This window comes from Bemisia tabaci, chromosome 4, assembly GCF_918797505.1.
Source record: "Bemisia tabaci chromosome 4, PGI_BMITA_v3".
NCBI lineage: Eukaryota > Metazoa > Arthropoda > Insecta > Hemiptera > Aleyrodidae > Bemisia > Bemisia tabaci.
Genome location: NC_092796.1, coordinates 16,998,103 through 17,025,641, shown reverse-complemented (window position 1 = coordinate 17,025,641; position 27,539 = coordinate 16,998,103). Strand labels below are relative to the sequence as shown.

Here is a 27,539-nt window from a genome sequence, read left to right as displayed (position 1 = left end):
GTTAACTTATTATTTTTAGTTTTCTTACCACTAAAATTTTTGTGTGCGGATTATATATTAATTATAATTTTAACTATACATACTAACTTTTATTTCTCTCATCTCTTAAAAATCTCTGCTTAGGTAATGCTCTGAAGATGGGACGAGGCTCCCGAAATGCGTTAGCATCTATTTAAAAAATAAAACTGAAAAATATTCATCTTTGGATCACTGTTTTATCATTTATCACCATACATAGATGCAATATGCGGCTGAATAACTTTTCACACATAAAGTTTTTCCCAAAAGTGCCCCCAGTTGGAGCTACGGCCCCCCCCCCCAAAAAAAAAATTCGGAGAGTAAAACGTTTTTCCTGAATTTTGGGAACGGTTGTAAACCAAATCTCATAAAAATTTGTACTCTCCTGTACTTTTATGCCCTGAATTTGCAAATAATCTAAAAAAAAAAAATCAAAATCTCGATTTAAAGAGGGGGTTTAGAGGTGTTTCAGCTCCTTCAGTCTGACCGTTTAACCCTGGATCATCCTGTATAAAGGAAAAAGTAACCGTCCAAAAACCAAAATCATTTTTATAGAATTATTTATTGAACAAATAGATTTTTGTTTGTTCACAAAACAGAAACATTTTATAGTTAAACTAGGAATTATCACGAGGAACTTTGTGTTATTTTGGAAGAAACGCATAGAAACTGAGTAAAGTTATGGTGCAAATGGCAACCTTTGAATCTTCTGCATTTGATCCGTAGGAATTAGAATCGCGGCACAATTGTTTTCGTCGCTGGAGGAGGAATCTTGGCAAAGCCAGCTGCGTCGAAGACAGGGAGAGCATCTCGAATTCTTTGTCCGTTCGAAGCAACCAGATCCGATAAACGGCTGAAAACAGAATAGATAAACAAAAATATTAATCATAATTCACTTATTTCTGTTTTTAATTTGATTAAATCCTCAAACCACCCTGCCCTCGTCCAACGATGACGTATGATACGTATGAATGCAACGAGTGACACATTATGTGACAACAAACGGAACAAGTTGAAGGCGCGCCGGCTTTTTCAATGGTTAGGCGTGGATACAACTATTCGTGTTCTCCGGATGTCCGGGTTGCATACACAAAAATTGAAGGCGCTCTGGTCTTCTGCGGCACAGTGTATGGCCACGGTCGTTGTTCTCGAGGGTTTTTACGTTACATTTACAATCGTATTTATCATAAAATCCTCGGAGTTCAAATGAGCCGTGTTGCACCACAGAAGCGTTGTCAAATGGTGCAAATTTTTCACTAATAACATTTCCAGAAAGGCTTCACGGATGTCAATCCTAGAATACCAATGTACGAGAGAGTATTGCCATCTCAATCCTTCTGCTTTTGTGTGCCGCTCTCTGTTTGGTCGGCTAGTTTTAGGCTCCCATAATAGCCCCTTCGATCTCTCATGTAAATTTAATCTATTTGAAATGGGAAAACTTGGAGAAATGGAGCCTACTTTCATCGGAATTTTAGAGAAGAAAATATTTAGGATCATAAAAGAGAAAAAAGATCATAATTAACGAAGCCGCAATCTTCATTAAAAGTATTTTTGTCGAAATGGATCGGAAATCGGACGCTGAGATTTGGAAAGAACTCTTTCCACTATCCTTAGGATTAAAATTGACAGCAATTGTTGCATTATTATGGCATTAGGAGACGCAGATTTTCTTTTGAATTCGGCAATAATTGTATGCAAATTCTCTGCAAATGACAAATTAGAATTTTAACTATATATCTTTTTTTCGGTACTATGTTGTCGGAATTTTATACTTTAAACCACCATTGCTCCAGTCTGATGTGAAATTTAGGGGTATTTTTTGCAACATACTGCTTGCATTTTAGTATCAATAACTCAATTTTGCGTATTAGTGGTGTGGTGTGTGATATTCCTCATTCCAATGGACGGTCACGTCTGCTCAATATTTAGGAATGGTTTGTCTACGAGAAAACTGCAAAAATGCTTAACTCAATTTGCGACTCTCCAGACTTCCAGTCACAATTTATCTTCTAAATAGAGAAAAACTCGAGGTCATTCATGAACACTTCCCTGATTTTTACTCTCGCTATAGAGACAATTCTGCAAAAACTTCAAGCAATGAAGTTAGTACTCAATTAGGAATGAAGGAGAACTCTCCTTTGATGAAATAAAGCGAGAGCTGAGATTTGAAACAAATTTTCAAAAACGGGATACACATTTTTGTAGTATCATCGTCGATATTTTGGATATTTTGATTTTTCAAAACCGGGATACACATTTTTGCAGTATCATCGTCGATATTTTGGATATTTTGATTTTTCAAAAACGGGATACACCTTTTTGTGGTTTCATCGTCGATATTTTGGATACTTTGGAGGATAATAGGGGCCAACTAAGACCGGAGAGGAGGGAAAATCTTAATGATTCGTAAATTTTCATATTCCGGAATATACTCATTACTCAGTGGAAGTTGTTGTTGATCTGAATAATAAAAAAAAATTCTACGTGTATTTATAAAATTTCAAAACTTTAAAAGCTTTTCTAAGGTCGAGGGTCAGTATTAGACAAAATCAGTGGCACCGACGCATACCTTGTAAAACCTCATAGAGAAAAAAAAGGAAGTGTTTGCATTTTGGGCATCTTGGAATTTTTTTGATGACGTAGGTCGGTACAGCGACTTTTATCATTGATTTTCTTGGGAATGGTGTAATTTATGGAAAAAAGTCATTCCATAAAAAGTGCTTGAAATTTATCATGAGTTGATTTAAGCAAAAAAATGGGACATTATGGTCCGTTTTTCATACTTCGAATTCCGGATTTCGCTGGCCAGGTTGTACCGACCTACGTCACAGGGTAAACAAACCTTAAGATGCAAACACCTCCTTTTTTTCTCTACGGTAAAATCCTCCATAGGTTTAGTCGGTCGGATCTAAAATCTCCAAGTCCAAAATTTCACTCTAACCATCACCGATCATAGACTCTATACGCCAGAGCAAGTCTTAAACTATTCGTGATTGGAATCATCGAGAAGCTGAGTCTCAGCGCTATGATGACGTCACACTGAACGAGTCTGCGGCAACATCGGTGTGAGACGCCAAGTAATTAGCTCGGGTAATTGCGAGATAGCTCTCTCAAGCGGCGCCATTATAATCCGCTGTTCGGCTTCGCTCATCCCTGAAAATAAATACCCCTCAGCTCCGTACCCCATCCAACCCCCCTGCTTCCGTCCTAAGGAACAACCCCCTATGAACATCCAAACGTTGTTAAATTTTCCCCGGTAAAAAATGCATTTTCTCAATATTTTGTAAACATTTTTCTTCGAATTCTTCAAGGGATTTTATTGGCAATCCTGTCCGGTGTATTTGACAATTTCAAGGAAAAATATCCCGAGCTTCCGTTTGAATTTATGATCGTGTCAGAAGACATCTGGCAACGTTCGCATTTCCGTAGGACGTTTCAACCTAGCACGACAGCGTGTAACCTGCTTCATTTCGATCAAACTGCTCGCGATGTCTTCCCGAGGCAGATGTGGGTACGGAAAGAGCATTCCCAGAAGCAGCCCTCGAGGCTTCACTTCCCCACCCCTAGCCCTTGTCTCGCATCCCTTTGGGCGATAATTAATTTCGTTGACAGGGACTGAGATCCAATGAGAACCTTCGACATTTTTTGTTTACGAAGCGTTTGCAAAGTAATAGAACGCAGGCGAATCAAAACTTTTTGAAGAGAAAAGTTGCTGGGCCTGATTTCGGGGGCGACGGAGGAGGGTGTTTTTCACGCTCATGTTCCTTGAAAATTTCACTTCAGTTGTGATTTTTAGCCGTTTTTGGTCGTTTTCGATGGGGTGAATTCAGTTCTATTTCAACGGCCTGACCGGAAGGCCGACCATCCTACGGAGAGATTGAGATTGCACTCATTTCAGCATGACCCCATTCCCTATGAGTTTGGGCGCCTTGTGCTAAAAATTTAATGGAGGTGAAAAGTTCTTTGAGTTATTAGGCTATAAATGCTTGAGCCTCAAACACTCTTCCTCGTGGTACCTTGAGCTGGCTCTCGAACAGGAGGAGCTTGGACCCCCCCCCTTCCCTACCTCCCCAGAATTGGCTAAGTTGTGAGACAGTTGCGACGCGGGGTTCGTGTTCAAGGATCTCTTTGGCTTTAAGAAAATGACAAATCGACTTTTATAAATGAAAAGAACTTTGGATAAATATGTCACGAATGGATACTCTTATGAATGCCATTTTGCTCAAAATTGGGCGAATTCGGGAATACCGATTGGGAGAACGTAAAAGTTCAATGGCATGACGTGTTTTACGATGTATAGATTGATCTGTCATTTATACTTATGGGAGAGGATCTATAAACAGGTTGTTCGCAACGAACACCTTAACAATCGATTTTTTACCACCACTTCAAATGGGGAAATATCGATTATCGATCGTTCTCGCCTCTCCACCATAAAAATTGATCTAGAAAAGTTATCGAGATTTCTAAACTTATCTCTAGCAATGCTTCATAAATGGCAAGCTTTTCGTAAAATGGGCAATAATTTGATGAAATAGGCTTTGTCAGTCAAACTGCTCAAGTTTTGGTTCAGGAATATATATTTAAACCTTAGATGCAAGATAAGACAAACGGAACCAACACAGCATGGAAATAGAGCATGGGAAAGGACGCACGTTGACGAAGGCGCAGAGATACAACTATTCGTGCTTGATGGATGTCCGTGTTGCATATCTGCAAAATTGAAGGCGCGATGGTGAGAGGTGTGAACGAGCAATGCTCCGCTCAAGGCTGCTTCCGAATCCAACGGTTATTTGAAGAAGGACTCAGCCAATAAAGCAGAGATCGGGTTTTCGGCAAAATACTGTTCTTCGAGGTGTTATTTAAACGGTGCATGAATTGTCAAGAGAAATTTTGGAAATATTGAAATACCTGTTGATTATTCAAAGTACAACCAGTTGAAAATGTGTCAAGTGGAATGTCAAAGTCAAAATAATCTGTCTTCTGCTTCAGAACACCATCCCTAACTTTGATTATCAACTGTTCAGCTTTTAAGTTCAGAGGGGGTTGAGCCTTGTTTTACCTCTGTATTTTCACCACAGCATGCTTTCACCAAGTCAAGTTTTGAGCAACTCTCATTCAAACATTTTGAAGAGGAGAAAAAGGAAGAAAAATTCTTCTTCTACAAACTAAAGTAATCAGGCGTTTCAAGAAAAGTAAAAATCAAATTTTTTAAAACTTTTTATAACCTTATCAATTACTTTTAATTTAGCAACTTATCTGTGCAGAAACAAGCGTTTATGAAAGAGAGATTTTTTCTGCGTGTTTCAGTAAGCAAAATAGTCTCATAGAGAACAAAATAATAGAGGAGTAACTTTGCCGTTCGAGAAGAGGATACTTTAAAAATGTTTCCTTCCTAAAAATATGACCCATAATCCTCAAACCCCATGACAAAAATTTCACCGAGCATTCTCATATCCCGGACCCGTGACTTTTCCAGATAAAATCAAATATAATTTCAGTCGCACAATACGTCCTCTGACTCAACCTTTCGACTAATAATTCCTCCTCTCATACATTCACAACTCCTATGGACCATGAGTAATCGGTAATAATCCATTCAGGGGGAACTCATGGTCCTTAAAAAGGCGCAATGTTATCTCCAGATAAGCCTCAAAACTAAAGGAAGCTCGTGCTGTTCAGGGCTCATCCGAAAAGCCCTTTATACGACCATGAGTTAAAAATTTGAAGAGAGGCATTTACTACGGTCGAGCAAGGAAAAGGTGCTCGAGGTGTTAATGAGCTCATTTCATCGAACCCAGGGATCCGAAAGGTGACGCAGCGCACACTGGAACGATCCACTAGGAGAAACTGGACTTGGAATTCTCAACCAAAACTGCATATATTGACGTTTACTTTGTTATACCTACGTTTAATTCTGAGGGGTTCTTCTTGTATAAAATCTTATAAAAAAAACAATCAATAGCATCCATTTTTCAACTTCTATGGTTCGTACCTATTAAACAATATTTACGCTTTTAAACAGGGTGGCATGAAACGTGAGAAAAAAAATGAAAGATTGGAAATTTCAGTAAAATATTTAATATTTTTCAGAGCTAGAGTATGCAAGTTGTTAGACACACCCAAAATAGAAGAAAGTCACAATTTTTACATTTTGCGAAACATGAAAGGGAACCGATATTTTTAATATCTTTCACACGGAGAAAAAAACTTCATGCGTGGGACCCGAAGTTGAGGTCAAATGGATCTCTGAAGTTTTCTGATTACGCATCCGAAAACTCGAGGTCGAGCTGCCGAAGTTCGGGTCAGACATCGAGGCACTTCGGTATGTACCGGAGTACTTTAGATGTGTGACCCGGACCCTTCGTTATATATCGAAGTACTTCAGATGTCTGACCCGAACTTCGGCAGCTGGACCTCAAGTTTTTAGTTACGTGATCCGACAACTTCAGAGATCCATACGACCTCAACTTCGGGTCCCACGCACGAAGTTTTTTTCTCCGTGTGGCATGAAATGTAAGGAAGAAATGAAAGATTGGAAATTTCAGTGAAATATTTAATATTTTTCGGGGGCTAGAGTATGCAGTCTGCACTCAGACTCACCCATAATAGAAGAAAGTCACAATTTTTACATTTTGCGAAACAAGAAAGGGAATCGATATTTTTCATATATTTCACCAATTATTTCATGAAATTTTGCCATCCCCACTGGACAATTAATTCGCTTGGATCTAGAGTTCAGACTCTTGAAAACATTGACAAGAAAAAATACTCTTGATTCAATCGGACTTTTGCTTATATCGAGAGCCAAGCCTCTCAATTTCCGAAATTCAAGCAAAAATCCGATTGAATCAAGAGAATTGTTTCTTGTCAATGTTTTCAAGAGTTTGGAATTTAGATCCAAGCGACTTTTTTTACCAGTGCTGCTTTGCAGTTTCCAAATTTGTCTCGACTTTGACTATTGTGCGTGGCTCGGGTAAGATACAATGAAACTCTGCGAGTAATCAAGAGGACCTCGCCCCGTAGCCGTGTTCCCGTCGGAGCCGCCAGGAGAGCCGGGGCCGGGGCTCGTGGTGGAGGAGAAATTCCCGGGCTCAATTTTTAATTGCGATAAATATAAAAGTGCACAGTGTCCTGTTCATTAGAGCGCCGGGCAACTGGAGGGGGTTGAGGGGGGGGGGGGGGGGGCAAGGCGACAGACATGGACAACGCGAGGCGTCAACAATCAAATTCACCCTTCCGCGCGTTGCCGCTTTTCGCTCCGAATATCCGAAATCGAATATCTCCATTCGTACTTATTTTTCCCGAAAAAGAAACGAAGCACTGCACAGGATTGCAGAATCTTCCAAGCTTCCTTATTTTCACGCGCCCGCCCGCCGGCATACCACATTTTTCTCGTCGGTTTTTCACAAAATTTCCCACTAATTTAAGAGAATATTACCTTTTTTCTGTTTTTCGTCAATTTTCGACTACTGACCCTTTAAAATTTGAGAGAAAAAACACTAAGAAGTGGCCCAAACTGTATGTAACAAGGTGGAGAAATGGTTCTGAGTCCACACCGTTTCGCGGGGAAAACAAAGCCAAGAAGCTCCAAAAATTATAATTAGAGTCAAAAATTTGCCCTCCTTCCACATTTTGGGGGCCTTCCCACATTTTTACGCACCTGCCCGAGTGCGAATTTCTGTTGTTAAGGAGAAAAATCGATTTACACAATTAATCAATCTCAATAAAATTGATCCAATAGATCGTCTTCGGTACATTAAACACGTGAGATTGGTTCAACAGTAAGCGTAGCCTCAAAAGTCAATTTAGAAATCCGAGGAAACGGGTCTTTTGTGGTAGATTTTTCATTCTTTTGTGTACCAAACGTCAATGAAAAGTGAAATAGTCAGAATTTTCCCGTTCTCAGCTTTTCCAACTTGAATCCCAAAATTTTTGTTTGAAGTTGTGTTCTATTGCTTTGAACCAAACGATACATCGAACCACTATCAAACACGATCCATCTAATCAATTTTTTCGGTTAATAAATCGATTTTTATAAATTTCCAACACTACCTGAGATTCGCACTCAAAGGCTGAAAGAGACCGGATTGAGCTAGCAGCAAGGAGCGCGGGCGGCGCACAGTGGATCGAGTCAATCTAGGAGAGGTCGGAAACACTCCTTTTTTATCCTGATGTCCTGGTTGTGATTTTTTAGTTTTGTTACACCAAGGCCATTTCACAAAAAATGAATAACCTTAGAGCTTATGACTCCGTTTATACAAAACTTTGAGGTTCTCAAAGTGGTTCCATTGGTCAGGGTGTCTACAAGTCCGGAAATAGTACTGATTTTTTAAGGGCAATCCGGAAGTACTGAAAAAGTGCGGACATTTCGCAAAAGGTCCGATATAGTTTTCATTTTTGGGTCATTTTTGTCTCAATTTGAAAGAGAAATTCAAATTTTTGAAATTTTTCGAATTTCCGTCTGAAAAAGTACTGAATTCTACTATTGAGGAGGTACTGAATTTTTTGGGCATGTACTGAAAAAGATACTGTAAATGCACTGATTTTTGGCCCAACTGTTTTAATAGACACCCTGATTGGTTCTCTCGTGAAATTTTCTTCCATTTTCACCCCTTGCAATTTAAAATGCGACGAAGCAAACAACAAAATTTGCAGTTTTAGTCAAAAATTCCATGTCCGCCCTCTCTTATTGACTCGATCCACTGTGCGGAGGAGTGATTTGAATGAGTGACGAAGGAGCGGGACGCGGAATCATCTTCGTCGCCGGCCCCAGCCCCGTCGATCCGGGTCGAATGATCGATTTTCGATATTTCCTCATTTGAAACTATGCTAAAGAATCGAACATCAAGGTATTCGTCGCGAACACCCTGTCTATCGATCCTTTTCCATAGGATTAAATGGGAGATCAATCGATATATCGCAAAGGACGCGGAGCCACTGCGCTTCGCGCCGTGCTCGGGCTTGATTAAAAATTAATACGGATAAAAAGCGTCATTTTTTAAAAGCGTTGCGTCTCTAATTCTCGCCGGGCGCGGATTTGGACCCTGTTTTCCTTTTTGATTACACGAATTATCTCTCCATTGTCCCGGGCACTCGTCCCCGTCGCCATGATCGCGCTCGCACCGGCACCGGCGACGGCTCCGATGTAATAAGTAATATTTTTCCTCCCCCTCGGTTCTTGATTCGCTTAATCACCTTCGCTCCGTCTCCACCTGCCCGCGCCGCGCTCGCTCTCCACGGCTACGTTTTCGGATTTTTAATTGAGGACTTCGGGGTGTCTACTGTGCGGAAAAAGTACGGATTACTGAAAAAGCACGGAGGGTAGGTACGGAAGTACGGAAAAAGGGAAGGTTGACGTTCCCGCACAAAATGTCCGATTTTGTGTTGATTTTCGTTCCAAAGTGTTGATTTTGCAATATTTTTTAACATTTTTTTCTGACGTGGAAGTGCTTTGAAAATAAATTTCAAAAGTCCGGAAAATGCACCGCCTAGTGACGTTTTCTAGCGGCATTTCCCGGAGTACTGAAAAACGCAGGAAATTTCAGGAGAAACGGTTCTTTTGTACATCTCTTCAAGATTTGCTCAATTTATGAATCAAGTTTATCTTCGTATTCAGTTCACTCAGTAGATTTTACTTAAACACGGAATTCATCAAATTTCAGACCCCTGCAAAATCTCCATTGGCCTGATCCATCGTTTTCTCGATACAACAAACTGTTTTCCTCAGTACAAAGAAAAAAGCACCAAGAAATTTCTTGGTTGAAATGAATCCGATTTTACTCTCAACGCACACAGAGACATAATATTTCCGAGACCTCTAACGAGCTGTGAAGTTCATCTATGCCATCGGCGTAAAAAAGCGAGAAGAAAATTAAGTTGCCTCGGCGCATTACGGTCTTTGTTTGATGGCTGAGTCACAACCACTTCGAGATTAATTTTTCCACATCCCGGAGCTTCTCGGAACATGACGTATCATGAGGGAAGCTTTATTCGGTCGTGCGAAGGAAAAACGGCGTATGAACCTCCATGCGTTGCCAAATTTCCTTTCGATGAAGCACGAATTTCCTGCTAAACTTATGAGTACATCTCTCCTAATTTCTCAGATAATATTTCTCGCAATTTCAACTTAAGTTCCTGAAAATTTCAAGGAAAAATCTTCATAACTTTTTTCACAAATGAACATCATATTCGAGGAAATTTGGCAACTCTGGAATGTTCATACGGCGTTCTTCCTTAGCGCGGCCGTATTCAGCTCGCAAGTCTTGGAACCGCCCTCAATCTTGAATTTTCACAGCTTGGTCTGGTGCGCGCGCGACGGAACGAGGCTAAAAACGGGGGTAGATAAAATAAAATCAGGAACCGCTGAATAATAAGTAGGGGCGAAGGAGGCGAAGGGATGATAAAAATGACTGGAGAAACCGCGATGATGAAAACGCGTTGACGCTATAAATGAATAGCAGGAGCGGGGAGGGGAGGAGTAATGCCGTTGCATGGAGCTAACGAAAAAAACTCAACGGCCAAGTTTTCCGGGTTGCAGAAACGTTTTGGAAGGGGCGAGAAAGGGTGCGCGCGTCCTGGGATACGAATAATTTAATGGAAACCGGGATACGAATAGTTTTGTCTTATTTCCTAGTGTAGTGGGCAGCTTGAATATGATCAACCGGAAGAGGGCATCAATTCTCCCGTGCTCGAAAAGAACGTCCTATGGTAATTCTGATGTTGCCAAATTCCTCTCGATAAAGTATGAATTTACTCGATTTTCTTGTAATATTTTGTGAATTTTTCAGAAAATTTTACTCTCAACGAAACATTATTCACTGGAAAAAACCACATTGGATCTAGAGTCCAGACTCTTGAAAACATTGACAAGAAAAAATACTCTTGATTCAATCGGACTTTTGCTTGAATCAAAACGAAATCCGCTTAAATTAACAGGCGTGGTTCTTAATTTAAGCTAGATTCTGATTGAATCAAGAGTACTTTTTCTTTTCGATGTTTTTAAGAGTCTGGACTCTAGATCCAATGTGTTTTTTTCCCCGGTATTTCAGAAAATCTTTCCGGCTAAGTAGCCGTGGATTTCTTCAAAAATAATCATTTTATTCGGCGGAAATTTGGCAACATCCGCGTTCTCGTATGGCGTTCTTCCGCAGTACGGTAGAGTCTCCTTCGCAATCTTGCCCCGGGGCGGAGTTTTAACACCATGAATCTCCGCGGACCCTTTCTCCCTTTTTTTCTGTTTCAACGTATTTAATCTGACAACAATTTGCTTAACCCTCTTATCTTCCCCTCCCTCCGTCGCCCCCCGACCGTCCCTGCCTCCAAGTTGGCACTCTTTATTGAATTCGGCTTGATATATTTCGGAGACTCCCGCGTGTGGGTGTGTGCGTGAGTGTGCCCGTATCCATTCTGATCGAACTGTCAGCCAACAGGCAGACCTTAATAGAAGTTTGAAGCTTTCCGCATGAATTTGGGACCTAGCCGAAGATGACTTCGCAATAAAAATAGAGGGAAACCCCAATGAGCCCTCTCCTCTCTCGGCATAAAATATTGGGTTTTTTTCTCGCTCCCTTCGGCCCAGTTCTCGACCCGCGCATTTTCATCTTTCAAAAGTCCAGGAAATGTAACATCTGACTTGATGGGAAGAGTTGGATGGAAATGTTTGAAGACATTACGAGGGATTGTTTCAATACTGAGTTCAGGGGATTTGGCCCAACGCTAAAAAGTCGGAAAAAATAAGGGCATTTTGCAACGGAAACTTTTTCCTCCAGCCAAAACATTGCATCTTTTTATTTTTAAGATACTTTGCTCCCAGAACTGTTTGTGATTAGAATTTTTTCAAAAAACCTTGTGAGAGTAACACTGAAAAGCTCGGCTGAAAAGCTCGATATCTTTAGTGAGTCACTTAACTTTGATACCACAAATAAGGGCATTATGATGGTTTTACTTGACGTTAATATTTTGGTCAAGATGGTTAAATATTTCAATGAGGCTTTTCTATTGATTTAATGTGGGAATTTTTATGTTCACAATATTTGAAAACACCTAAAATATTACCGAAATGCCCGTGCTCTCCCTATATAGATACTCCAGGCCAAACATATACCAAAAGGGCTGCAATGAGAGCCTAAAACCTGCCGATCAAACAGAAAGCGACACATTTTTTCCGTAGTAAAAGGATTGAGATGGCAACACTCTCTTGTACACCTACGCATGTACTTTAGGATTGACATCCACGAGGCCTTTGTGGAAATATGTTTTCGGTGGAAAATGTGCATTATTTGGCAAAGCTGCCGTGATGCAACATGGCTCATTCATACTATAAAGGATTTTATAGGAAGCACGATTGTAAATGCAACGTGAAAAACCCTCGAGAACTAACGACCGTGGCCATACGCTGTGCCGCAGAAAACCGAAGCGCCTCCAATTTTGTGTGTATGCAACCCGAACATCCGGAGAACACGAATAGTTGCATCCACGCCTTGCTGTTGAAAAAGCCGATGCGCCTTAAACTTGTTCCGCTTCGTGTCACAAAATGTGTCACTCATTGCATTCATACGTATGATATGTCGTCGTTGGGCGAAGATAGGGCGGTTTGAGGATTTAATAAAATTGAAAAGAAGAAATAAGAAAATTAATGATAAAGATATTAACAAAAATCACGCAGGGCTACCCGCCTAACTTTATCGGCAATCGCTCACTTAAACTTCCTGTGAATCCTCTCAAATAATTTACCTGGAAATTTGTAAAAATTATTTTCTATAGAAATTAATCTTTTGTATGTGTCAGTGTTGGCAAAGAATGTAATTAGCGGGACAGCAATAGGCAACAACACACGGAATGCACAATCGTAAGCATCTCTGTTTGAAGGATGACAAGTTTGCTTTGATTAAAAAATTCCCTGACTTCTCAGATATATCTAACACAAAAGTTCCTGATTTTCTCCAAGCTCTCCAGTTTATTTTGGCATAGTTTCTGATGGAAATTCCAATAAAAAAAAATTCTAAAGAAATCATCCTTGAGCGCTCAAATCTGTTGCAAAAACTCCCCTTGCAGTTAACTCATTATCCTCCGGACGAGAAATTAACAGCAGGATCAGTTGGACCGTGTTAAGCAAAAAGGAACCAAACCACATTAGCTATTGCCAAATTTATATGAGAACTTTAATTTCTTACATGAAAACGGCTGTGCGGATTTTTGGGCAAATTCAGTAAATTTTCTGCATAGTGCGAAGCAAATTCCTTAATAATTTCATAGGAATCCGCACAAACGTTCTCTTAAAAAATTAAAGTTGCTCAGTTTTTGACAATAGCTGATGTGGCTTGGTTCCTTTCTGCTGAACGCGGTCCAGTTGAGAGTAAGGCAAACGTTTTGAGGTCGTCACACAATTTTTGGCCATTATCAGGATATTAATTCAACATCTGATTTTTTCCGTGTCGAATTTCCACCCTTAGTTCATTAATAGCAAGGAAATTCAGCAGCAAGGCAAACCTTTTGAGGTCATCTTACATACATGTCGACCATAATCAGGATGTTGATTCCACATCTAGATTCTTTTCTGTGTCAAATTTCCACCTTTAGTTCATCAATGGCAAGGCAATTCGGCATCAATGTCGAGGGGCGGAAGGAGGCTTAAGGCGGCGAAAATACTCGGCGGGGCCCGGAGGGGGAGGGCGCCTCGCCGCAGCTCGCTCTCATCTCTCGGTTGTAAGTAATTACGGGGTTCCCGAGCCCTTTTCAAAAATCACATCGACAATAAGACTTTATTGATTGATTAACAGTAGTTTTATGACGTCTTGGCGTTGCGTCGACGTCGACGTCGCCGGCTCCGACGCGGCTCGGTCGCGCTTAATTGACTCGGCTCCTCTTCATCCCAAAGATTATTCCATTTATGTTGAATAATCTCTGACGGGGCGTCCGAGAGCCCCGTTTAATTACGCCTCGGTTCTCCTTTCCGCGCTCCAGACCCTCCACCCCTCCTCGCTCCTCCTTCGACGTCGACCAACTTCGACAGCGGACGTTGCCGTCTTCGCGGACGTCAGATCAAAGATCCGGAATGAAACTTCTTGATGTTTCTGCTGAGAGAGTTTCATGCTTTTTCATCGATGTTTCAGAGCCTCGGAGTGGGATCCGCGTCAAATATTTGTAATCGAGAATAAGTCAGGGAACTCGGCACTGTTAAAAATCTCAGAGTGAAATTCATTTTTTTTTATTTAGCAAAAGTTCATTTCTTTCTGGAACCTACCCTGATAGAACTATTTGGACGTATTTGTGCCAAACGGAACTATAGACGAGTGGGAAAGATGGGATGTGCTCTAGAAAGCTGAATATGAAACAATGTAAAAGTGTTAAAAATCTCAGACTAAAATCTGGAGTTCATTTTTTCTGAAACCTACTCGAAAATTTAAAAAAATTGCGCAAAATCACCTGGTTCTGTGGTTATTTTATCACTTTGCCTTGATTAAAATGACAACTTTATGAAAAAGAATTTAATCTCCTTTAATTTTCATTCTATGTATTCACTCAATGAAATTGTCGTTGACTTTGAAAACGACCCTCTTCCGCAACTGCTATAAACGGTTCATTTTTCGTTTCTTGGTGAGTTTCCTACTTCAAATAACAGTAAATCAGTAAATCGTACGATAGGCAATGGGTGCTTTCGACTTCAAACGGATTTGTTCTTACCTTAACGCTTTCAGCTGTCACAATATTTTAATTGCCTTTTCTTGTAAATTCTAATTGTTCAGAGTGTGGTCGCTTCCCAATTCAAATGATGTATTGTTGCCTTCAAAATATAATCATTTCAAATTTTAAACCCGTCAACCGCTTGAGCTTACGGAATAATCCAAGCACAAAGGGTGGAGAGGGGCTACCGCTACCTTATCATAGCAGAACAATCACCTCGATAAGGCACTTCTGCGCAAGCTATAATTTTCGGGGAAAGTTCACCCGATGAGTATCTGAATATTCGGAGGCGTCAAGAGGTTTATTTATCGACAAAGGGGAGAACTGTCACTCTCATCTCCCCAAATTGTCGGCGCAAGGCACTTCGCATTCATTTTTTCATCTGTTTCGATAAAGCTCCTTGCGATAATGACTCTTGCTTCCCCTTCACCCTTCCCTCTGCTCTCGTCGGAGACATCCATTACTAGCTGGCTCATTACACCCTCTGACTTTATTAGTGTTGCCAGTTGGTCGCATTCTCTCATTCTCTCTCTCTATCCCTCTCTCCCTCTCTCCCCTCTCTCCCCCTTCCTCTCTCCCCCTCCCTCTCTCTCTCTGGGTGCTTTGATGGATCTCTTAGTGAGTTTCGGCTCAGGCGACGGATTGCAGCGTGTCGTGCTACGGTACAACTGAGAATTTAACTGCTGCCAAATTTTCCTCGATACAATTCTTTTGTTTTAATGATATTAAAAACAGATCTTGAGCATTGAGTTGCAGAATATGCAGCAGATCAAAGACTGCGGGTACTTTAAGCACTTGGGGGTGCGGTTGACCCAGGATGGAAAGACGGATCAAGCTATCAAGGAAAGGGACACCATAGGGAGGAAGACTATCTCTAGGAATGCGCGGTTTTGCAAAGACAAGAAGAGGAGAATTTACAACGTTGTGGTCAAAAGTATTCTCACGTGTGGATGTGAAGATTTCCAGCTAGGGAAACGGACACAGGGTATGCCAAGAGTAACAGAGATGGTTCTCTGGAAAGGGTCGACTGGAATCTCTAGAAGAGATCGGGTCTGCGATGAAAGAATGCGTCAGATTACGGGGGTCGAAGATGACATCGTATTCGACGTCCTGACCAGACAGCTTGTCTGGTATGGTCATGCTAACCGTATGACGGGAGAAAGGCTACCGAAGAAGATGTTTGATAGGGTTCCTCCTGGGAGGAGATGAAGGGGACGCTCAGTGAAAGGGTGGCGTCAGGGGGTTTTAGAGAAAATGAGGGAGTACCAAGTCCTTGAAGGACTGCCAACTCCTTGAAGGACTTTAGGAGGATAGGGGACTTTGGCGGCTGGGTGTCGCAGAGCGCCAAAGAGCGCTATGAAAGCGACTTTTATGTATGTGTAAAGCAGATTTGTGTCGGGTTGAGGTCGCAGTCGAAGCGAGTTCGAAGGTCTCTTCATTCAGGGCCAGAGATTTGCGCGAATTGACGTCTCGCGATGAGGTAGTCAAGAGAGACGTTTCGATAACTTTTCTTTATTTTTCATTTTTGTTTTGAGTGCGTGAGGGAGAACTTGCACAAACTAGAGTCCATTTATACTGAGAGTCAAGACAACACCCCCTCATGAAGTCACAAACGGGAATAAAGATTACACAAATTGAACGTTTTTCGTAATCTTTGATCGGCCCATTCTCAAATTCCTTTCTCCGTTCCTTCTCTCATTCCGTTTGTTCCTTGCCGAACCCGTAATTCCCTGGTCCACTACAGAATATTATCTTTGCAGTCGGTGAAAATGTAATCTTTATTCCCGTTTGTGACACTGTGAAGGCCTAAAAAACGGGAACCAATCAGAAATGGATTCAAATTGTCTTGACTCTCAGTGTAAAGGGACTCTAGCACAAACCTGTTGTTGACGGTGAGTTTTTTAGCGCCGGTGCGGACGAGACTTGTGGGGATGGCCGGTTCGGTGGGGAAGAAGGTGGCGCCGAAGAAGTCGAAGCCGTTCTGAAGGAGGACGTTGCACTCGTCCAGGGAGGCAAGCGTGACCCGCACGATCGGAGGGGGCGCCGAGGATCCCGCGCTAGGGTCGGGGCCCGAGGGGGCGCCCATCGCCCCGCCCGCCGACCCCTTGTCCGCGCTCCGAACTGAAATGAAAAATTATGTGAATTAAACACAGGTGCGAAGAATGGGACGTAGCCTGCGCGGATCCACCGAGAGTTCGGACCAACGATTTAAGGATTATAGAGTGGCTGTTAGCATCCTCGGCCAACGATCACCTTTACATCCGAGACGATGTATTTCAGAGATAACAGTCTATGCAATATTATTGGCTAAGAACTTTGAGGATCAACGTTGTTTTTCGTCGGATGTTGATTGGCGGAGCCCCGCTGCTCTCCAGAACGAACCTTGTTTCGATCATCGGCGCACAGTGGATCAATAAGTCAATGGGAGAGGTCGGACAAAATTTGGAAACGCTAAACGCGTATAACTCCATTCATACAAATTTTGAGGTTTCAAAAGTGGTCTCATTGGTTTTTCCGTAAAATTTGCTCCAACAGGCACCCTTAAAATTTAAAATGTGACAAAATAAACATCAAAATTTGCAGTTTTAGTCAAAAAATTCATGTCCGACCTCTCTAAATGACTCGATCCACTGTGCGGCGTTACAATTTCTTTAAAGATACCATAAATAAATTGACATTTTAGAGATACCTAGTTATACGTCCACTTTGATGAATTATGATTTGAATTGAATTGAATTTGATTTTGATTTGCGGCTATGAGCCCCATTTCTCGCTCGAGAGAGAAATATTTGCACATATATAAAACTGAGGTTTCTTTCAAGTGAGCTTACTATGATGATTTCAAAGTGAAATCCTTGATTCCAAAAACTATCTCAAGGATTCTCAGGCTTGTAAGGTAAGACAGAGAATGGTTCTATACCCACCTTCTCCCTATCTATGCTGTGTACAAACCACTACCAAAATCTGAAGCTTTGCTATCATTGGTTCGGAACTGAAATAGGAGCCGCATTTTACAAAATACCAACTGACAAATTTGGACGGCAGAAGCCGGCAGAAAGCGACCTCTCTCCTAAAAGAACTGCAGTTATGCAATGCACTCTCGTGAAGTGATATATAATGGATCGAATTCGGTACATCCAACAGGCGTCCATCGCTAAAATTGTATCGATATCGATTGGTTCAACATGTAAACGTAGCCTCAAAAGTCAATCGAGCATTGAATGGGAACGGATTTTTGTGATTGATTTTTGATTTTTATGAGCACCACATGGCAAACATAAGAGAAATTGTTGAGGATTCCCTCTTTTTTAACTTAAGCTTTTCTAACTTAAATCTTGAAATTTTTGTTCAAGGCTATGTTCTAATGTTTTGAACCAAACGATACACCGAACCACTATCGAACACGATCCATTTTAGACACCCTGCTGTCCCGTCGAAAATTAATGACGTCACCTTTTGCGGACTATCCGCTCCTCCACGACTGTGTACTATACTGCCGTGCTAAGGAAGAACGCCGTATGAACCTCCAGGCGTTGCCAAATTTCAGTTGGTAAATCAGGAATTTTCGGGAAAATTTGTGAGTATTTTTCTTCCAATTTTTCAGACAATTTTGTACGCAATTTACTCTAAGATATCTGAAAATTTCAAAGAAAAATGTGCATAAATTTCGTCAAAAACACATGTTTTATCGAAGGAAATTTGGCAACTCTCTAATGCTCATACGGCGTTCTTCCTTAGCACGGCAGTATAAGTCGAAGTCGTCACAACAACTTCTCCCTTCGACCAAGCGAGCTGATGCCTATCCCGGTAAAAACACAAAAACGTAACTCCATTTTCACACAGGTCATAAAAAGCATAAAATTACGTGAGCGACATGGCTTTTCTCGGAGTGCAGTTCCGCTGTTTCGTCGAGCGAGCCGACGAAAAGTTTCACGCCGGCGAAGTTCCAGCGCGACGGTGAGGAATCTCTCCTCCCGTCTTCAAAAATAATAAACTCAAACCGCGCGGCAAACAATGCGCTCAGCGGCGGAATCCCTTTTTCAGCGAAGTAAGATTGAGAACTGCGGCGGTACCTTTTTCTCCCTGTCCCGCTCCAGATTGGAAATCATTTAAAACTGGAAGTGAACGAGAAGGAATGAGATATTGAAATGGATTCATTTCCTAACTATTCACATCCATTTCCAGTTTGCTGAATGCCATTCAATTACTCTGGATAATTTGCTGATTCGTATAACGTCCCCTCCGCTTGCCACGTTTCGTCGAGAGCGGAACGCCGCGCGCGTGAAAAAGCGCGCAATTGAAGCTCGGAAAAAGCTTCGTTGCGCATGTAACTTCATGCTGATTGGAGTCCGTCCGCGAATGGAGATAGATGCTTTTGCGGTGGGGCGACACGGGGTCGAGGGGTGGATGTGTCCGGCCTGGCAATGCGCAGGGGAAGTGGTGAGCAGATGAGCGGTTTGGTGGCGCAGGGTTGTCATATTTTGACTCTAAATTATTTTATTTCGAGGTGAATCGGACATCATTCTGCAATAAGGAACTACAGTTTCTGTCTCATCCATAGAGGCACCTGTCTACCTACGGAAACCTATGTCACAAATGTTGTTCCTAAAATGAGCCAGAAATAATAGTTCTTTTCGAAAAATGTAGTCTATTTTAGAGTATCCATATACAGGGAGAGTAAGGTCGGCTCTTATGGGCCAAAAAAGCCAGCAAAAATATGTAATTTTGATTGTGAAGCAAGTATTTGATTTAATTTCTCTGTAAATTTACTATTTTTTGCGGAAGAACGCTCATTTTTGGAGGATACAACAACTCAGCTCACAATAGCTCAAACAACAATAGCTCTTGCAAATGGAGTCCACAAAATCATTCGCGATGAAAAATTTGTAAAATGTCAATGCTCAATGAGATGAAAATAGAAATTGAGGGGTCTAACAAATGTGAGTCAGGTGTAGTTGTTCTAATTTTTACAGAACTATTTTCATGGTTGAAAATTTAAATGCAAGTTTATGATAATATTATAACACTTGAAAACGCACCATGTTCCAGGAGCTCCAATGTTTGCTTCTTCACATAGCACACTCACTATAGTGATTATCATGAGAGATAATTTTAAACCTAATTATTATCAAAAGTATTACTTTACTGTGTAATGCCACTCATGTATCTACAAAAATAGAATGGAATGTAATACTAAAAAGCGTACCAAGCGTAAAAGCGTAAAAGCTTCCTTCAATTCGGTACTTTTTTTTCGCAGGCAGTCATTGCTTTTTTTTTAATTTTTCAAATGTTCTGGGCAAAAGCTTAGTGCCACGTTCAAAATGGAAACAAAGAACGGATTGACATAATTCGAATCAGTACATTATTTCAAGTCCTACAGAACGTAATCGGTTCTATCGATACTTATCCATCCTATTTGAGTGCCCATTTTGAACAGGGAAAGAAGATTCATATCATTCTCTGTTCTCTCGGGCTATATCGTATGTTGTATTATCATTATTTTTTTCCTTCCTTTTATATTTTTACAATAGCGCAGATTTTAAGTGAATCGATGCGCAACATTGAACCCTAGTTTGACTACAACCGAGCCCCAAGACAAATAATCTTGAATTGATTTATGCGAAGCGAGTATAGGAGCGACAACTCGGCAGCTCTGGAAAGGAGCAGGGGTTCTGTCTCAGGAAATAACTGTCGCTCCGACAGCGATGAGTTCTGTTGCGTCTCTTCTGATAACTCATTCCGTCTCCCCTCTCTTTCACTATAGTTTTTAAACACAATTTAATTTGAACGGTTTTTGATTCACTGCCGGCCGCTGGAGTACAATTGTTGGTATAAATTCTGTTTTGCTCCCGATTCTGAGCGCCGGGGATTTATCTGAAGTTTGGAGAGACTCAAAAACATTGAGATGAGGCTATTCCACGCTTTTTTCAGGAGCTTTAGAATCGCAAGGTCACGAGGATGAACAGAGCTGGTCGCATTGAAATTAAGGTCTGCATTGTCTGCGCACACATACCTCAAAAACCAACAGACTGGTAAACTTTCCGTGTACTCTGATACTCCTACAAATAAGGATTCTCGAAACGCCTTCAAATGGAATGATACTTCCCGTGACTACAGTCACGCGCGAATAGTTGCATGCTGGAGCTTGTTATAAACGCACGATACAACTAATCCACAAAGTAATGTATCAGATGCGTAACTCTGCCGTGCTAAGGAAGAACGTCGCATGAGCGCATGAGCCTTCAGACGTTGCCACATTTCCTGTCATAAAACATGAATTGTCAGGAAATTCTGTGGACATTCTTATTTGTAATTTTGAGAGAATTTTATTCGCGAACAAATCTTAATCATCTGAACATTTCAAAAGAAAATATTCACAACTCTCCTCAAAAATAAACATTTCATTGGAGGAAATTCGAATGTTCATACGGCGTTTTTCCTTGGCACGGCAGAACTCTTGTCTTGAATAGTTCGTATTTATTGTGTAAGGGTCGGTGAAAAGAAATTGTGTACTAAGAATGTACAATTTATAAGTAAACCGTTAATTGCGTTGAATCAAAATTCAGATTGGGATTACAAACATTCACGTGGAATAATTAGTAACGAATCCCTGCGAACTAGGTACGTAATGGATTTTACTTAGTTCGTGTTTCCTATCAGGGAATTTGATTTTTCCATCGTTTTGACCTGTTACCAGGAATGAGAAGACTTGCGAGTTTCCGTAGAAAAACTGTCTACGAGAAAACTGTCCTGCACTGGAAAAAAACCACATTGGATCTAGAGTCCAGACTCTTAAAAATATTGACAAGAAAAAGGACTCTTGATTCAATCAGATTTAAGCTTTACTCAAAAGGAAATCCGCTCAAATTAAGAGGCTTGTTTTTTGATTTATTAAATCTGATTGAATCAAGATTATTTATTCTTGTCGATGTTTTTAAGAGTCTGGACTCTAGATCCAATGTGTATTTTTCCCCAGTGTGTAGCCTTATCGCTCAACTTATTTCACGGATATTTCACAATTTTTGAAGTCAAGCGTCTCATGCTTAAAGCTAAAGAGCATATATTAAATGCGATATTAAATGCATATATTTACAATTACATTTTTTTATACAAGCATATGTTAAATGCGAATATCTTGATTTGTCTCGAAATGTTAGTTAAAATTATTCGGCTTGTAAATATAAAACTGTTCTTTGCAGAAATTGCAAATGCGCATGACAGTTTGTACAAAACCGAACGAAAGGCGAGTTATCGTCATGATTTCAACATTTTCTAAACAGCATAAACTTTCATTTTTGCCGAAAAATGATCGATGAGACTAGGGATCTACATAATCGTGAAAGTTTTTTCAAACTAGGTAATCGCTCAACATGCCAATCATAAGTTGGGCAAATATAGTTGTTTATCGAAAAAAGAAATTCTTACACGGAATGAAATCGTTCCTGCTCGGTTTCCGGGGTGTTTCGTCCCTTGATGAAGGACGGGAATCCTGGGACTATTTCGACTATAGATCAAATCTAAATGCTACTATTTTTAACGCATCCTGTCACGTAACTAACAATAATAAAATAATGACACATACTTTTTCTTGTAAATTGAACCAGAAACACTAGTTCTATATTACAAAACGAAGCAATGTTTCGAGACTCGACTCCAAGGTTTCTGATGATGCAGAAATTTCATTCGCTTCTACTCCTTAATGATGATTTATGAGTGATAGGTCGAATGAGCTCTCTATGCGGCGTTAAGCGTTGTTGCTGTTGACAAAACAACGTTTTTTACCGATTGTTTCTTCCTAAAATTATTCTCAAGATATTGAATGTCTAAAGTTTTTTTGTGAGGAGGGCCTCACGTAATGCCAACATGAGGCCAGATTGAACTGGCTGAGTACGGCCTGTTCACACTATCAGTATTTTCGTCAATATCTTAGGATCACGCAGTTATTATAAACCAGAAATGACGTAACAGCCCGTCTATTAACATTTAGCAGGTCGCTAAATATTGGCGGAAGCGGACTAATATGACGTCATTTCCATTTTTTGTATCATGTCGTCTCCCTAACGCAAGAACGTGACTACATTTCAATGCTGCAAAACTTTCTTTGCGGAAAAGTTGCGCTTTTTGAACGGCATATTTCTCAGTTTCTAACTTACTTTTCCGCGTTTCTAATGTAGGCATCGTGTTTTACGCCTCAATTAACTTCAGAAAAATATATTTGCAAGTCTAAATCCGTCAATGGTTTAGTGGCCCATTCCACAACCTTGGAATCTACTCACGTTCCATCGTCTAGGAGACGACAAAGTGCGGGACCTTAATAAATTGACACGAATACTGATAGTGCAACGAGAGTTCCTTCAGGGCTCTCATCCCATGTCCGTCAAAAGTTCCTGATTCGGAACTTTCTTGTTCCAATTTCTCCCACTCCATGACCGTCGAAAGTTCCGGAATTCTTTTTAGATTTTTTCGAAAGTTCCGAAAAATGCAAAAGATTCGGAACATTTATGGAATTTCAAAAGTACCGGTAAAAATTCCGGAAAATCTCGAAAGTTCCAAAATTCGGTTCTAGTTCCGGGAAATGGGAGCACTATGCGAGGATTTGTGAGTGGTGCGCTTAAGCTGAAAAACATATCGACGGTGAAACTACCAAACCACGTATCTCGGTTTGCGACGTCGCAGACTTCCTGTCATACTTTATTTTTTAAATGAAAAAGTACTTAACGTCCAGTCTTGAAAATTTCTGTGATTTTTCCTCTTCGTGCGGAAAAAATTCTGTGAAAATTTCAAGGAATGATATTGATTTGGTCTACTTCAAAAAAATAAAATGCGAGCGTAGATTTTTAAACACCGCAAACGAGATACGTGGTTTGGTAGTTTCTCCGTCGATATGGAGGAGCGTACCTGGAGCGGGAATATTGGATTTCGGAGATTTTTTTCGAAAGTTCCGGAAAATGCAAAAGATCCGGAACATTTATGAAATTTGAAAATTTCCGGGGAAAATTCCGGAAAACTCGAAAGTTCCATAATTTGGTTCTAGTTCCGGGAAATGGGAGCACTATGCGAACGTTTCTGAGTGGTGCGCTTAAGCTGGAAAACGTATGGCGGAGCGTACCTGGAGCGGGAATATTGGAGGTGGAAGCGGAGGAGCCGCCCTGGGTCGGCGAGAGACGGCTGACTTCGACAACGCTGTGGAACTTGTACAAGGAATGGCGGATATCTTCCTCGGGAATTTCCTCCGGTACCTCCAACACGAATACCACGAATGTTTTCTGAGGTCGGCACGGTATCGGTATCTGAAATGAGCAGTTCCATTTATTAATCCCTCCGCGCTCGAGACGGAGTCAACGCTACCCGAGTCCCTTGAGCTCTCGACAGCTCAACCCCCCCCCCCCCCCCACCAATCCCTCAGCCCCCCCCCCCCCCCGTCCACCGTGCTCTTACCTCACCCGGCGCCGTGTGCCAAATGCGCTTAAAAATAATCTAAACCCATGCTTTTTCCATGCTGATCATCCACTTCCCATTTTTTCAACATTCAAATGTACCGAAATTTTAGCAGAAAGGAACCGAGCCACATTAGCTGTTGCCAAATTTAACTGGGCATTTAAATTTTTTGCTAGAGAACGTTTGCGCGGATTCCTTTGAAAGTTTCGGAGAATTTGCTTCGTACTGTGCAGAAAATTTCCTGAAATTTGCACGAAAATCCGCACAACCGTTTTCATGTAAAAAATTAACTGCGCGATTAAATTTGGGTATACCTGATGTGGCTTGGTTCCTTTCTGCTTGACGCGGTCCAAACTAAGCACACTGAGAAAGGTCTGAACTTCACTCCTCGATGCATAATTCGGCGTTTCCCAGACAAAGCAGCAAAACTGAATTTTACGCAAGAGTTACACCGACAAAGCTCTTGTAATAGTCACTATATTTTTCTATCGTATGGACCACATTTTGCAATAAGGAACCACAATTTATGGCTCATTTTAGGAACAACACATATGCCATTGGTTTCCCTATGCAGAAAGGCGCTTTAATAGAAGAGCCAGAGATAGTGGTTCCTTGTTTCAAAATGTAAGTCATATATGTATAACGAACTAAGATCGTAACCAGTAAAAATTGTGGCCAAAGGTTGAATTTCAATATACATTGTTGCCTCAGATTTGTAAAAAAGAGATAAAATTTCGCGTACTCACTTGCGCCACCAAACAATTAATTGTTGTTTTAAGAATATATTGTTTGTAACAAACAAACTAATTGTTAAATAGTGCAAGTGAGTACGCGAATTTTTTTTTTTTATATTTTTTTATTTTTTTTTTTTTTTACTATATTGTCGCGTGGCTGTACCCTATAAAAGTTTCTATGCCTCCAATTTCTTTGTAAGACAGATATCTATGAAAATGTATCGTTACGTTGACAGATCCCTTCCCCGCGAACGTTGTTTAACCTCAGATATCAACTTACATCAACAACTAACGAGATCGGCAAGGAAGACACGAACCTGATGGTGAACATTTAAATTTATCAAGTTGAAATACTGCATTTGAGTCCATGTGATTTATTTCGTATAATCTGCAGTGAATTTTATTCATATTCAAAGCCTCGGAAAAGTAAACAAGGAGGGGGTCGAGTGCGGTCTCACGCCCCTCCCCCTCTCCCGCGCCCTCAATACAGAGACATTTTTAAAGGTCTATAAACGTTTTCTCCCGACGGTCCGCGGCAAACGTTTTCATGAACTGCAACCTTCGTGAATGTTTCAAAATCATAATTCCTTCCTCTCATTTTTCCCCGAGTTTTTATAAAAGTGGTGACGCGAATGTTCACCAGTGCAAACAGAGGCAAACAATGGGAACGATGGCGGAAAAAATGAAAGAGAGGCGCCGCGGTTTGTGGGGTGTAAGAGGGCGCCGTGTGGGGCGAGGGTGGGGAGGGGGGAAGGGGGGAGGGTAGTGGGCGACGAGGATGTGACAAAGGCGTTATTGACACTCGCTCATGCAACGAACTCACCTTTTTGTAGAATCGGGCTCCGGTGACTTTGTGGAAGCCTTTTTTGAAGGTAACTTGGTAGTCTTCTGGTTCGGCGAATTTGAATAAAATACCTGTAGCTGTTTTGGTTAGGGAGTAGGGGCCTTTGAAGTTCATTTTTTCGCAGATGGAGCTGGCCTTCTCCATGGTCAGGTCGTTGCTCGGCGTCAGGAGGAAGGCGCCTTTGGCCAAAAAATTCTCCGAGTCCGACAGCTCCGAGTCCGAGTCGTCATTTTCGTTCTCGCTCCGGGCCGAGGTCCCCCGCAATTCTGTTGATCCGCTTTTCTGCCGAAATAAATGTCATACCTTCAGTTGCTTAGAATACTTGAAAAACCCTATATACGCACCCAATAAAAGGCGCAATAAAAATCTTCATATTCAACATGAAGTCTACTAAACATGAAGTATAAATTGAGGGGCTTGGAAAGGGGCTTTGGGGCTTGGGCGTATAAGTGCAATTTTTGAAAAAATTAAGATATTAACTATTTCAAGTGAAACTAGTCTTAATGCATATTCTGTGAAAAAGTTACTCAAAAATTTTAAATTTTAAGCATCAAAAAGTCAGTCGCCACGCCACAGCTCGAAAAATTGAAGACCTCAAATTCACAAAATATTACGTCAGTATAAAATAAAAAATGAACAAATATAAGACCATTTGATGACCAGGTTTTGATCGGAATTTAATCGTCTATCGAAGGCTTAAAATGTCTGTTGAATGGCGCTAGTTTCTTGTTACATTTCTCTCCAAACTTTTTTCTTTCCAATTCTAGTACAGGGAAAAATGAGAAAACCGAGAAACTCCAGAATTAACCGAGGGCCTGGATTACTTTTTGTTCTATTTCCCAATTTCGCCGAACTCCGAAGCTGTTTTCCTTTCACAGAGCATGGAAGAACTTGGGTGTTCAATGTGATTTTAGGCGAATTTTCGCGACTGTTGCACCACCGTTTGAATTTGGACAGATCAGAATCGAGCATCTAATTTTCAATCAAACCCTGAAGAAAACGAACCAAATCCCAGATTAGATTGAAAAAAGCGCGCCAATTGGTCAATGCAACACGACTTAATCTACGATATAAAATATCATACAAATATTGTTGTATAGATATACAAAATGCACTTTTTACATGTTACTTTATTACCGCCACCTTACCGCGGTTTTTGTCGCTCAGATGTTGTTTTTGTCGCACAGAACACCGCCATTTTGGAAAAATTGATTGCTTTTCGCGGTTTCTGGTGAAACCGTTCACCTCTATCCTACTTTTCGACCTACCTTTGAAGGTGCAATAAGAAATTTTGGATTTGGCACAGACTTAGGTTGCTGATGAGCTCAACAGACTAGTGGATTGGGATGAAAAAAAAAAAAAATTCTTCATTAGGTTTTGGTCGGAAAAGTCGAACAAAAGCACTCGCGAGAATCTGCCTTATTTTGTTACGGAAAAGAAGAGATCGCTCTCAGTGGCGGTTGGGTGTCGCAGAGCGCACAGAAGCGCTATTGGAGCGACTTATTATTTGTGGTAGAAAAGAGGAGGGGAGGATGGATATTGCGTACCTGATCGGCCCACTGTCCCGCGTCGGGCTGACTTAACCTAGACATGGAGGAACTGCGACTGGGACTCTCTCTCGGCTGAGGGACTTGGAGCGCACTCGCACTGTCGGACGACTCGGGATCCTGGTTGGCGGCACCGTCACTATCACTCTTTTCCGTTGACATTAAACTTGATGACTGACTCGGCCGACCACTGGCCCGGAGGACCCACCACCGCCAAGCGCCGACACCAGGCCAACATTACCCGTCAATCAAGCTCAGCCGCGATCCCGCCGA

At 41.1% G+C, this 27,539-nt stretch overlaps 1 protein-coding gene across 1 annotated transcript; it reads right to left on the bottom strand.

Annotated features, from left to right (window-relative positions):
- Window positions 1-563: 563 nt before the first annotated feature.
- On the bottom strand, window positions 564-27,539 carry LOC109034287 (uncharacterized). The gene is made up of 5 exons (XM_019047340.2): window positions 27,267-27,539; window positions 25,699-26,001; window positions 23,813-23,993; window positions 16,584-16,824; window positions 564-871 (listed from the first exon to the last, which is right to left on the bottom strand). Exons 1-5 carry the CDS (start codon window positions 27,426-27,428, stop codon window positions 748-750), a joined length of 1,011 nt encoding a protein of 336 aa, XP_018902885.1. The 5' UTR covers window positions 27,429-27,539; the 3' UTR covers window positions 564-747.